At 41.1% G+C, this 12,500-nt stretch overlaps 1 protein-coding gene across 2 annotated transcripts in view; it reads left to right on the plus strand.

Moving 5' to 3' along the window:
* LOC101861381 (bifunctional peptidase and (3S)-lysyl hydroxylase Jmjd7) overlaps positions 1-12,429 on the plus strand; it is an 18,963-nt gene extending 6,534 nt beyond the window's left edge. The window contains exons 1-8 of one of the 2 annotated variants that reach the window (XM_035971548.1): positions 2,521-2,654; positions 3,805-3,952; positions 5,792-6,048; positions 6,808-6,864; positions 7,933-8,028; positions 9,275-9,351; positions 10,179-10,338; positions 11,332-12,429. In XM_035971548.1, the coding sequence (XP_035827441.1) occupies positions 2,633-2,654; positions 3,805-3,952; positions 5,792-6,048; positions 6,808-6,864; positions 7,933-8,028; positions 9,275-9,351; positions 10,179-10,338; positions 11,332-11,417 (903 nt within the window). In that variant the 5' untranslated portion in view covers positions 2,521-2,632 and the 3' untranslated portion in view covers positions 11,418-12,429. Of the gene's footprint in view, positions 1-2,520; positions 2,655-3,804; positions 3,953-5,791; positions 6,049-6,807; positions 6,865-7,932; positions 8,029-9,274; positions 9,352-10,178; positions 10,339-11,331 lie in introns of those variants that run through there. The other variant, XM_005105204.3, reaches the window with a different exon arrangement.
* The last annotated feature ends 71 nt before the right edge of the window (positions 12,430-12,500 follow it).

Below are 12,500 nucleotides of genomic sequence, written 5' to 3' on the forward strand. Positions count from 1 at the left end.
ACCATAAATACAAGGATACACCTTAAATTGTACGTTGAAAAGTACCAAAAATTAAGTCAGCCCAGACAGAGCGGCGACAGGGAGCTGACCCCCGTGACCCCGACGTGATAAGGCGCCCGGCGGGGAACCCCCCGTGGCAACTAAAATTCCACTGCCGGTGCGCCGTGTGCAAACTGCATTTTTGCAGTTTCCAAGTTAAGGTATGAATACTGTATATTTCCAAAACCTATTTAAATGTATAGGGTATATTCAGAGACCTCTGACAATGTTTTAATTTAAGTCATTGTACTTTTTTTTGTTGGTTTACATCGTCAAATACTAACACTGCCTGCACGTTTATATTTCCATGATTTTATAGAATCACAAGATAGTGCGGAGATATATGCCTAGTGGACTGCCCACAAATCTACAAAAAATATCAGAAAGAGACAAATACAGTTTGTAGAACCTCTGAAGGGACAAAAGCTTTGAATATCTTACTTTCAGTGAAAAAATTGAAAGCAAAAGAGGCAGGGGTAGACCAAGATGATCGCAAGATGTTCGTTTCAGATTTAGCACTCCGTGATAATTGATAAGATAAAATTTAATTTTGCTTTTGCTTTAATTTTTGTGGAACACTACTATCCATGAGTACAATTCTAATATCAGTTGTTTCTTTTCAATTCTTTTGCAGACACAAAGCAGGTTCAGGAGACCCAGAGGGGTTCAAAAACTTCCTTCGAGGGAATGATCTCTCTTTTGGGACTTTCCCTCGATACGTAGGCAACCGCCTACACATCATGTTCCACCTTGCGGGGGTCATTGTGGAGTATAAAGAAAAGCTCTTGGAATTCCTGGAAACCAAGAGCACAGCAGGTGAGTTAAATACTGTTTGTCCATTCTTGTTCCTTTTCAAATGTCAGCACTTTTTCTTTGTTTGTAGTGATTACTGTGGTCATGTCTCTCACTATGGCTATTTATTTGCATAGATCTGTTGGTGTCCTACTCCTTGCCACAACAGGCTTTTATCTGTCCAAGTGTTTGCTTTGATTAATTACTTCAAAAACCTCAACACCCTTGTCAGATTTTTCCATCGTCCAAAGTCAGTCAATGTAGGAGGTCTTCCCTTATTTCTTTTTGTCTCTACTTTGTCTAGAAGCAAAGATGTCATCAGGTGTGTATACAGTGATATCTGACCAAAATAGGTTTGCAGAGGTGGGGGTTTTTTTCACATGAATATGCTAGCGGTACATAGTTTTGTACAGTGTTAACCCATGTCTATTAGGGCCAGAACTTAATGTAGTTTCCCAATTTGCTTTCCAGGACAAAGTCTTCGCTCTGCCGTACTAAACGATTTACGGCAAGAACAAATATTGATCCAGTTGTGGGGTCTCGGCATAATTGGGAAAACTGTCACCGGACCGTGGATGAGGGAGTTCTACACTTCTAATAGATCCAACCTCGAGATGGCAAGTTCATCATTTTTATTGCTTTCAATTTAAAAACAAATTTTTATTTGATTCAGTATTTTTATTTTTCCTCCGTCTCTTTTCAGGTGCTGTCTTTTAAAGAATTTTAAAATATAAATATTTGTAAAATATCAAAGCAATTTGTGATGTACATATTTTTCATTTCTTGAAATACTAGTGGGAACTGTACAACATAATAGTTTTATTGATTTTCTTTTTGTAGGTTCCCAAAATCAAACAGTGTGCCGAGACCCTGAAAGAATGGACCAGCCAGCCTTAACAACTGCTGCAGCCTCAGCAAGATGTCTTCTGTAACATTCTCAACGTCCAAAATGATATCACCCTCTCTGCCTTGTGCTGTTTTTCTTCCTCGCAGCCTGACTTTCAGGTTTCCGTCTTGAGAGAACTACTCTCCTCTGTTCAGAAGGTTGTCTTGCGACAACTGAACCGCTACCTTGACGGAGACCTGGGAGAAAGGAGACCCGAGGATGTGGAAGCAGGACAGTCGGCTCCTTCCCACAACATGGCTTCTGAACGGGCCCTGGCCTTGCTTGATGGTCTCTACCGCCGTGCCCCTAACGCTACCACTGGCTTTCTCAGCGGAAAAGTTAAGTCCCGACTCAACAACACCTTACAGTGGCTGGATGGGAAGAGTTCAGAGGAGAGGAAGGGACTTATTTCTTTCGCTGTGAAGGAGGGGTATCGCACTCGGAGTAGGGCTATCCTTGAAAAGGCCAGGGTCAGACAAGAGATTTCGGAGCGTCGTGAGGCCTTGGCTAAAGGCAGGGATAGGACCAAACGGAAGGCTCTGTCCCGGAAGATTGGAAAGACCTTGGATGGAAAGGAACCCATCAACAGCCTCGCGGTGTCCAATGAATTGAGGGACTTCGTCACCACTTTTCATCTGTCCAGGGAGTCCAGTCTTCTCAACGGCGCTCTCTGTTTCTCCAGACGTGGGAGGAGGAAGACGGCACCGATCTGTCCTACTACGGAAGGGTGGTTGAGGTCAAGAGGAAGACTTCGAAGTTCTTCTTTGTTGTGTCTTACTGGAAATTTTCAGAGGACGAGAGCAACAAAGAAGACTACGACATTCCTCAAGAAGACATCTTCGCTGACATGGTCCTTGGGGATCTGACCCTGTGTTAAAGAGTTAGATTCCCCTTACCACATATCCTGATCACTGGATGGAGGTACGAGCTACTTGTGGTGAGTGTCGGTTGTTGTTACTAATGTGGATGTTGTACAACAGGACACTGTTTTCTTTGATTTCATGTCGTGTAATTACTGTTAAAGGAAAATTTAATACCTTACCTAAACAATTTTTTTTTTTACCTAACATGGGCAGTGACAGTCCAGTTGGATTCGTCTTGTTCAGACGAGTAATTTAATGTAAATCTTGTCCAAATCCGTTGTGTCCTTCTGGTTTTATTGAATATTTTCATGTGATTACATAATGTTATGCAATCTACATAAATTGGTGCTTAAGACTACCGTTGCAAAGATATTTTAATAAAGAATGGTCATATACAACTGCCTCCTGTAGTATTTATATGTATTATTGAAACCAAGTGTGTTTTCTGCTCATACCAACTGTGTGACTAACCGATTATGTTACATAACTAACATGTTACACGTAATTATGTAACAATTTGTTGTTCACAACTGTCACATTATGTCAATTTTACAGAAACAATTTGTAAGAATTGTTTCTAATTGATAATTATGAAAAAACATGTATTATAATGCCTATTAAAAGGCCTCTCTACCATTTAGAAGAGGGAATTCAGTGGGTGGGGTCAAATTTCGATCACAGAACTCCAATGCAATTTACATACCCAAGATTCAGTCACAAAAAATGTCATAACTTTTGAACCAATCAAGATATTTTCAAAATTTAAAGTGCTTTGTGCTAGTTACAGCACCCTCTATCCGATGAGATGTATTTCTAGACTCTAAAACAAATTTCATTTTTTTATCAAACTGCCTACGTTGGGATGGTCGCTCTTTACGGAAGTCCTTCGGAATAAAGATTATCATTGTAAGGGCCTTGTCATTTACTACCAAGAGCGGCGTTGTGCGGAGACAACCATTCATCCCTTGGAGGAGCGCTTCAATCGCGGAATGTGTGCCCAACACGCGGCCTTGAGTGCCGTGGTGTACGCATTTTTATCATGCCTGATTAGATATGACTGAAAACGAGGATATTTAAAAGTAAAATTTACGTAGGATCGTTCTTCTCTCATTGAGTTTTTGAATGGTCTTATTTATAACTAATCTAAAATGATACTCATACTATACGTTCTTTCCATGACAGTTAGTGGTTTTTTTTGTCTGTTTGATTTGTTTCCATTCCCAGATCTCGTTGGCTGGATAGACAGCGTTGATGCTCCCCCAGACCCGCTGACTTTCAACAGAAATTGGGTGGCTCAAAATCGTCCTCTAATTATCAACAACGCCTTTGACCATTGGCCAGCCCTGAACAAATGGACAGACAAATACCTCAGGTACTGACGTTTGCTTTCTTCTGTGAAATTTCTTTTCTTTTTTTTCCATTTCAGCCTAAAAGATCTCAAATTACTTTTCTAAGGCATGTGAAAGTCCATATCATCAATGTGTATAAAATTGATGAAGGTGCTTTAAATTAAAGTAGCGAAGCCGATCACGATCGTCGCCGCATGTCATGAACGGGAGCTGGTGCACAGTGTTATTGCGCGGGGAGGTTAGGGACTGATTTACCAGGTGTGTCCTCTTTGAGCTTTGGTTTAGATAAAAAGGTAACGTTGTAGAGTCTTCAAACTTGGCAAACTACCAGAGAAGAGGTCAAACGAAATACACCTTATAATTCGTTCCTGTTATAGTTGACCTAAAAGTCGCTGTCTGCCGCTTCTTAAGAGAAGATTTTCTTATGCGCTCGTATGGTGGAGGAGATTTTGAGACCACACTTGACGTATCATATAAGTAAACCTTTATTTTCTTGTATAGCCAATATTTACAGAGGTTCATCAGCATCACTCTCTTCCTTTCTCTTGCTTTGATATCGTACAAGGAGTCTTACGATCCATACTGGGTACTTTTCATCGTGATCGCAGTATTTTATCTTCCAACTATTATATTGTCAAAGTCAATTACATCCCTTGGAATTTTTGCAATGTTTTTCGTTATCACGATATACTTGAATTACTGATTCATTGAATTTATTAATCCAACAGTCCCCAACGTGTTTGAGATACAGTGCAGCCTCTCTGTAACAACATCGTCGGTACTAGATAAAAATGTCTTTACAGAGAGGGAACGAAAAATGACTAACGATATATAAAGAAACAATTGGGACCTGGGCACCAAGTCACTATACAGATGATTTTGTTATATCGAAGGTCGTTATAGAGAAGATGTCGTTATATCGAAGGTCATTATAGAGAAGATGTCGTTATAGAGAGGCTGCACCGTGTCCATGTTCAAATATGCTTGATTCACAAGTGTGAATTTGCAACAGCGAGAAAACTCCTGGAGGGTAAGAAGAATGTAACCCTTTTTTTGTTATTACTCTCTTGCATTTCTTTTGTATATATATGCACAGTACAGTATAACACGGATAGCTTGAATTCGTCAGGACCGGCCTCGGTAGTTCGAGGGATCCATAGTTTGAGGGATATCTTACAAAGATAAAGAAGGAAAAAAACGGGGCTGCAGGCACAGTTCGGCGGATGCGTGATTTCGAGTAAACTGTCTTCAACCTATCTGTGTTTTATACTGTAATTGTTTCTAGAGTGTTTGTGGTCCTAGGTAATACAGTCAAACTTGTCCTGGACGTCCGGCCTGTGTCCATGAGGAAAGTGGTAGTCTTAGACAGGTGGGCGTCTTGGATCGTTTCTTTGTGACCAAGTAAAACTGCCAGGTGGGAAGTGGTCACTTGCACAGGTGTTTGTCTTGGACCTGTGGCTGTTTTAACGGGTTTGGCTGTATGTCTTTTGTTGAGGTTCTTGTTTCTTCTTTTCAAGTTTTCACCTATATTTCTATAAACTGTCTTAATTTTATTATTGTCTTTGCTACGTGAGTGAACCAAAGGTCGTCCTAGTACAACAAGCCTGTGTCCCACAAAAACAAATGTTGCAGGAGAAGGAAAAACATTTGTCAATTCATCTAACAAAGTTGAAAATAAAAGTGGGAATGTTGAACTGGCGATGTTTGTTGAGTAACATGTGTAAATATTTGACACAAAATCCACAACGTTACATTTAGGAGAAAAAAGCCCCCCAAAAAGTGTTTATGACCTAGTGTGAGATACAGGGTTGTTGTACTCAGGCGACATTTGATTGAAGTTAAATTCTTTTTTATTTTTCCAGGGACAAGATTGGAGAGGTGCCAGTGACGGTTGCCGTGACCCCAAATGGTTACGCTGACGCAATCAACGGAAACAGATTTGTGATGCCCGAGGAAAGGAAAATGTCCTTGAGTGGTTTCCTTGACATCCTTTCTAGTCCTGACAAAGACAGGACCAACGGTGTTTTTTATATCCAAAAGCAAAACTCAAATCTTGAGGATGAGTTTTCAAGTATCATGGAAGATGTGCATCCTTTCAGCTGGGCTGAAGAAGTTTTTGGTGAGAGACTTTCCAAAACCTTTCGTTCTGAACTGTTGTTGTGGAGAAAATGTTCAAGAACTTTATTTAAACACTGTAGCTGAAAGCAAATTTAAATGCATTTTTTTCGCCAGTCTTATCAGGTGGATATTTGTTTTCCTGTATTTTTTTCTTGATTACAAAACTTAAAAACTGTTGTAAATATTTTCCTTATCTGTGACACAGTTATGTCTCAGCAAGCTTGCCAACTGTCTTGAGATTCCCCGACACTGTTCCAGACTGACGACCTGCTCCACTTGACGGGGTTGGTTTCACTGCTGCGTGATCTGATGCTTTAGTGATGAGAGTGAGAGTCCCTGACTGGGGATTGAGAAAGTTGGCAGGCCGGGAATTAGACTAATATGAACTCAGAAACTTTTTGTTATGATATGTACTCTTTCACCTACAACATCGCAATAGTATCATTATTTGAATTATTTGATAAAGTTAAATGGCAAATGTTTGAAGTCCATGTAAGCTGAGAGACGTCAGAAGTTTTCTTGCTTTTTCTGTAGTGTTCCACTTCATTGCCTGGTGGTATAATGTGGAGGGGGTGGGGGGTGGGGCGGGGGGGGGGGGAGGTTGATGGCCAAGTTCACATTCTATAAAGTGGCCACAGCTTGTCTAGTATTTAACTCTTTGTCATCACTTTGCTCAGTAAAAACCCTTGCCATCAAAGGCGAGACGAGATGTGATGACAAAGTGTTAAAGAGTCTTACGTGTGTCTCATTGCCTCCGCAGGGAAAGGTCCCGATGCCACAAATTTCTGGATGGGGGACGAAAGAGCTGTCACATCCAGTATGTCTTTTGTTTATGTCGTCGTTCCTTGTGGGAACGCCAGTCTTGCTTCTGTGACTTTAAAAAATAAAGTTATCTTAAATATGTGTCCCTGCCGGTCAATATCAGTCATATGAAGGAAATTTTAAAACTGAGTTACCATTATTTTCAAAAACTATCACCTTTTCCCCACAATTTAAAACAAGAATGAAGTAAATAGGACATTATTTGATGAAAATACAGAACTTTTCATTGTGCGAGGTGAGGAAACATGAAAATGAGAAAACGGTCTCCAAAGTTGAGCAACATGTTTCCATAGCAATGTGGGTCTTAGAATTGAGATAGAGACTTGAAATTTATAGTCGATTATAGTCTTTTATTTTTATCGTAAATGAAGCAGAAGACAACAAACTTTGAATTGATCCAAAAAACTAAAATGTCATGGAAAGTCACTTTTTTGCTTTTCGAACCTCGTAGCTGATAATAGCACACTGCGTCTTACGACTGATATTGACCGGGGGAGACAGATATACGGAGCTCAGACTTTGATCAAACTTTTATTTGTCCGTAACAAACATGAACCGTTTGTTTTTGTGGTAGAAAACTCTTACTTGTCGTAACTCATATACACCGTTTGCTTTTGTGGTAGTCTCTGGGCAAGCAGATTTCTTGTTTTGTTGTCGTCTGATTGCTATAGTATTTATTCATTGCCTACTTCGTAACAGAAGAAGGTGTCAGTTTTTAAGTTGTTGTTTTTTTATAGTTTATGTCTGGAGTTACTAACTTGTTTGGTATTCACTGCGTAATAAAATCTAACAAGAATTTGTCAAGTTGTTGTTTTTGTTATGGTCAAAACCTGGCATGAATTCATTGAAATTTAAATGAGTTGAAATCGACTGATGAATGTCAGACTTCATCAAACTGGTGGATGGTGGGATCTCACACGAAGCAGTCAGTGTTAGTATTTACTGTCTATTGCTTCAATAAGTAGTTGTGTTAGTATTTACTGTCTACTGCTTCCACAAGTAGTTGTGTTGTTGGACTGGACCTCTGGACCGCCAAGTTTGTTTCGTTTTCTCTCCCCCTCAGTGCACAAAGACCCCTATGAGAACCTGTACTGTGTGGTGTCCGGACACAAAGACTTCCTCCTTCTGCCGCCCACCGACCTGCCCTACTTGCCCTACGGTCAGTGTTTTTGACTTACAGGGGAGTCCGCTTGAACTGAACATGTTTAACTCTTTAAACCCCATCAGCAGTGTCTGGCGATAATAACCCTGTTCCCCATCAGATGCTGGGAGCGTCCAATACTAGTGACAACTGTTTCGTTTCATTTAGTGCTAGTTTTTCCCTTTTTTTTTCAGAACTATTCGAGAACCAAGTTTTTTAGTAATGACTAAGCCTTAGTTTCCGCCATTTAGAAGTTGGAGGCAAGCTTTTGGGGTTGTAATGAGACATCGTGTGCCAGGTTTTGGTGACTGTAGAGAAAAACTCCGGGAAACGGTGGGAAAAACTCAGGGTTTAAAGAGTTAATCCGAACATTTGGTAAATCAAACGAAAATGAAATCACTTGTTTTATTTAACTTTTATTTGAGTAACATCTCTCTGAACCAAAACCCGGCTACACCGGAGAAACTCTGGGGGTGCTGCAGGTTTTGGTTGAAGAATTTGATTAGGAAGGCCATTAAGGCTTATAGTAATCCGTTTGCCCACAAAAATCGGACTCCTCAATGCCGTTTGATTCGTACTAGCCTTCTGATTAGCTATTGGAAACTATATTTCATCAGAAACACTTGATAGTGACCTTGAAAATGAAAGCTGCTGGATTATGGAAGACCAGATCAACTTATGCTATGGTGGTAACATTGGCCCCATTATGAAAGAAGAATCTGACTGTTCTCAACTGGACCACGGCTCTGGACCACGGCTGGTCCAATAGGAATTGGAGGAAATGTTCTGCCGCAGGCACTGGCCATAAGGCTGCACAATGCTATACGGTCCATTTCTGTGGGTGGTTAGGGAGGAACAATAATAGATAGCATTTGCATAGCTCAAATTCCCCCTCATCAGCATGCTCTATTCGCTTTACAATCTACATTAGAGTCTATATTGTAGTCAAGACTGGTCTCTTTATTCTGCTTCTTTTCTTAGCAACCGTTTTAAAAAATACAGTTGTGGGTGGTTGGTGGGTGCTCTGGTGTGGTTTGTTTCTTCTTTCCTATCAAACATCTATCCTCTTTATCTCCCTGCCTTCTTTTTTGTGTATGTTACTCTCTTGTGACACCTCTAGTCTTCGGCACTTATATGACCTTATTGTGCTGCAAGTGCCCTAATACTCTTACGAAAACAACAACAAAAAAATACAGTCAAACTTGACCAAGACAACGCCTTTCCCATCTGTTAATTTTCTTCTTTTTTTTTTTCTTTCTTTCAGAAAAGTACCCAGCTGCCTCCTACAAAGAAAATGAGGATGGAAAATTTGAAATTATTGATGAAGTGGACAGCCCTGAGGTATTTGTCACAGCGTGGTTTTTGTAGACAAAAGAAATGTTGAGATCAAGTATTTTAGAACCAAGAATTTTTTCAGGTTCTGAGAAGTCTGCCATCTTTGACAGGAAGCTCATTCGTATAAGTTTGAGTGGAGTGAGGTGTAAGTCTTTAGTTAGAAATTGTTTGTACGATTTGAAGTTTTTCTGGTGAATGATTCTTTTGGGGTTTGTTATTCTTTTTTTTTGGTCAAGTTTGAGTCGATGAATGTGCTGATGTGCTTATCTCTGGATCAGGAACGTTGGCCTCTGCTTTGGGTTTGCTCCTGTTTTTCTATCAAACATCTATCATCCTTATCTCTCCTCCTTCTTTCCTATCAAACATCTATCGTCCTTATCTCTCTTCCTTCTTTCCTATCAAACATCTATCATCCTTATCTCTCTTCCTTCTTTCCTAGCAAACATCTATCATCCTTATCTCTCTTCCTTCTTTCCTAGCAAACATCTATCATCCTTATCTCTCTTTCTTCTTTCCTATCAAACATCTATCCTCCTTATCTCTCCTCCTTCTTTCCTATCAAACATCTATCCTCCTTATCTCTCCTCCTTCTTTCCTATCAAACATCTATCATCCTTATCTCTCTTCCTTCTTTCCTATCAAACATCTATCATCCTTATCTCTCCTCCTTCTTTCCTATCAAACATCTATCATCTTTATCTCTCCTCCTTCTTTTCCTTCTACTACACTCTAGTAACACCACTAATCTCCGGCACTTCTATGACCTCATTGTGGAGTAAATGCCCTGAACGTTTTTCTGAAGCTGAACTGACACTACAGCTGTCCACTTGCAGGTACCCTGGATCAACATCGACCCTCTGAACCCTGACCTTGAGAAGTATCCCAACTACGCCAAAGCTCAGCCCATGACGTGCAGGGTCAAGGCCGGACAGATGCTCTACCTGCCGTCTCTCTGGTTTCACCACGTGCGGCAGTCGCATGGATGTATCGCTGGTAGGTGACAAGAGAACAGTCTAGTGTGGGTGTATCGCAGGTAGGGGACGAGAGAACAGTCTAGTGTGGGTGTATCGCAGGTAGGTGACGAGAGAACAGTCTAGTGTGGGTGTATCGCAGGTAGGTGACGAGAGAACAGTCTAGTGTGGGTGTATCGCAGGTAGGTGACGAGAGAACAGTCTAGTGTGGGTGTATCGCAGGTAGGTGACGAGAGAACACAGTCCACCACGTGCGGCAGTCGCATGGATGTATCGCTGGTAGGTGACAAGAGAACAGTCTAGTGTGGGTGTATCGCAGGTAGGTGACAAGAGAACAGTCTAGTGTGGGTGTATCGCAGGTAGGTGACGAGAGAACAGTCTAGTGTGGGTGTATCGCTGGTAGGTGACGAGAGAATACAGTCTAGTACATACGTCAGTCACATGGGTGTGTGGCCGGTAGGTGACGAGAGAACACAGTCTAGTACATACGTCAGTCGCATGGGTGTGTGGCTGGTAGGTGACGAGAGAATACAGTCTAGTACACATGGGTGTGTGGCTGGTAGGTGACGAGAGAACACAGTCTAGTACATACGTCAGTCGCATGGGTGTGTGGCTGGTAGGTGACGAGAGAATACAGTCTAGTACACATGGGTGTATGGCAGGTAGGTGACGAGAGAACACAGTCTAGTACACATGGGTGTATGGCAGGTAAGTGACGAGAGAACACAGTCTAGTACACATGGGTGTATGGCAGGTAGGTGACGAGAGAACACAGTCTAGTACACATGGGTGTATGGCAGGTAGGTGACGAGAGAATACAGTCTAGTACACATGGGTGTATGGCAGGTAGGTGACGAGAGAACACAGTCTAGTACACACGAAGCGATATCTGTTGTTTCTGTTTTTCTTTCTCTCTTTTGTTTCTGCTCGTCTTTCCCAGCTCTAAAAGACTATTATTGTGGTGACGTTCTTCTCTTTACTCAAACAATTAAACATTTCTCCTTTCTCTTCTCAGTGAACTTTTGGTATGACATGGTGTTTGACTTCAAGTGGGCGTACTTCAGATTTCTGGAACAACTTGTGTCCAAAGATTCCCCGTAAGACGAAACGGATCCATTTGAATCTGTGGATTGACTGACTGCTCCGTTCCGACCAGTGGGGTTGTTGCTTGTGTATATAACTGTTGTCCTTACGTCTTTGGTACAAATAAATGTCGGACGTAGGAGGTCGAAAAATTGGAATTGTAGGTCATATTTTACTCCTCCATCAACTCCTTTTTGGTGATTTAGGAGTCAGGCTGCCTTGAGCTGGCTGTCGGGGCTGACCTAGGCTGAGAGGGAAGGATGTGAGATAGAGATACCGTGGTTTGAGCTGCTCTTTCGGTTAGGTTATCTCATTTTTTTTATATATTGCCAGATATTTTCACCCCTCCTTAAATGAGCTTTATTTAGTTCCACTTCTAACGTTCTACTTTCTGAAAATGTTTCCCACCTTTACTTGTGACACTTCGGTGGTTAAAAGTACAGAATATAATTTTATGCAGTTTTACAATTTTGTAGGAGAGCCAAAGAACTGCATGTTGTTACCAATAAAACAACATTTGTTGTAAAGTTTTTGTAGACTTTGGGTGTGTGCGAAGTGTTTGTTTACTTGGGAACAACATTTAGTTTTTTGGCTCTCCCGTCAAATTATCAAAACTGCACGTACATGTACTGTACTTTTTCCAAATGTCGACACGTCTATGCCATTGTGGTGATGTACGGTGGAGTTGGCTTAAACCAAAGTCTGCGGGGCGGTGGGGATTCCTTTGGTTTGTTCGCGTTTCCCATAGAGAGGTTACTCAAACTGAAGACAAAAATCGGGGAATTATTTTCCTTAAGTGAGACTCCTCTGTATGATTTACTGACTACTGGCGTGAAAGTGAAAGACGCTTTGTGTGTAAATAAAGGATGGTGCCGTTTTGATCTGTTGAGAATGATAGCAAGAACATTGTGATATAATTAAGATGATTTTTCATATCTTGTCTACTTCCTTGCCTTTTGTGACTAGTCCTGCTGTTATGTTTGACAATAAATGTCGCAGATTCTCTCAGTTGTCTTTGTGGCTGATGGTGTCTCATGCTGTGAACGCTTTCCTTATTACACTGAAATGGTGGGTGGTTGGCGGGTGCTCTGGTGTGGCTTG

This window comes from Aplysia californica, unplaced genomic scaffold, assembly GCF_000002075.1.
Source record: "Aplysia californica isolate F4 #8 unplaced genomic scaffold, AplCal3.0 scaffold00457, whole genome shotgun sequence".
NCBI lineage: Eukaryota > Metazoa > Mollusca > Gastropoda > Aplysiida > Aplysiidae > Aplysia > Aplysia californica.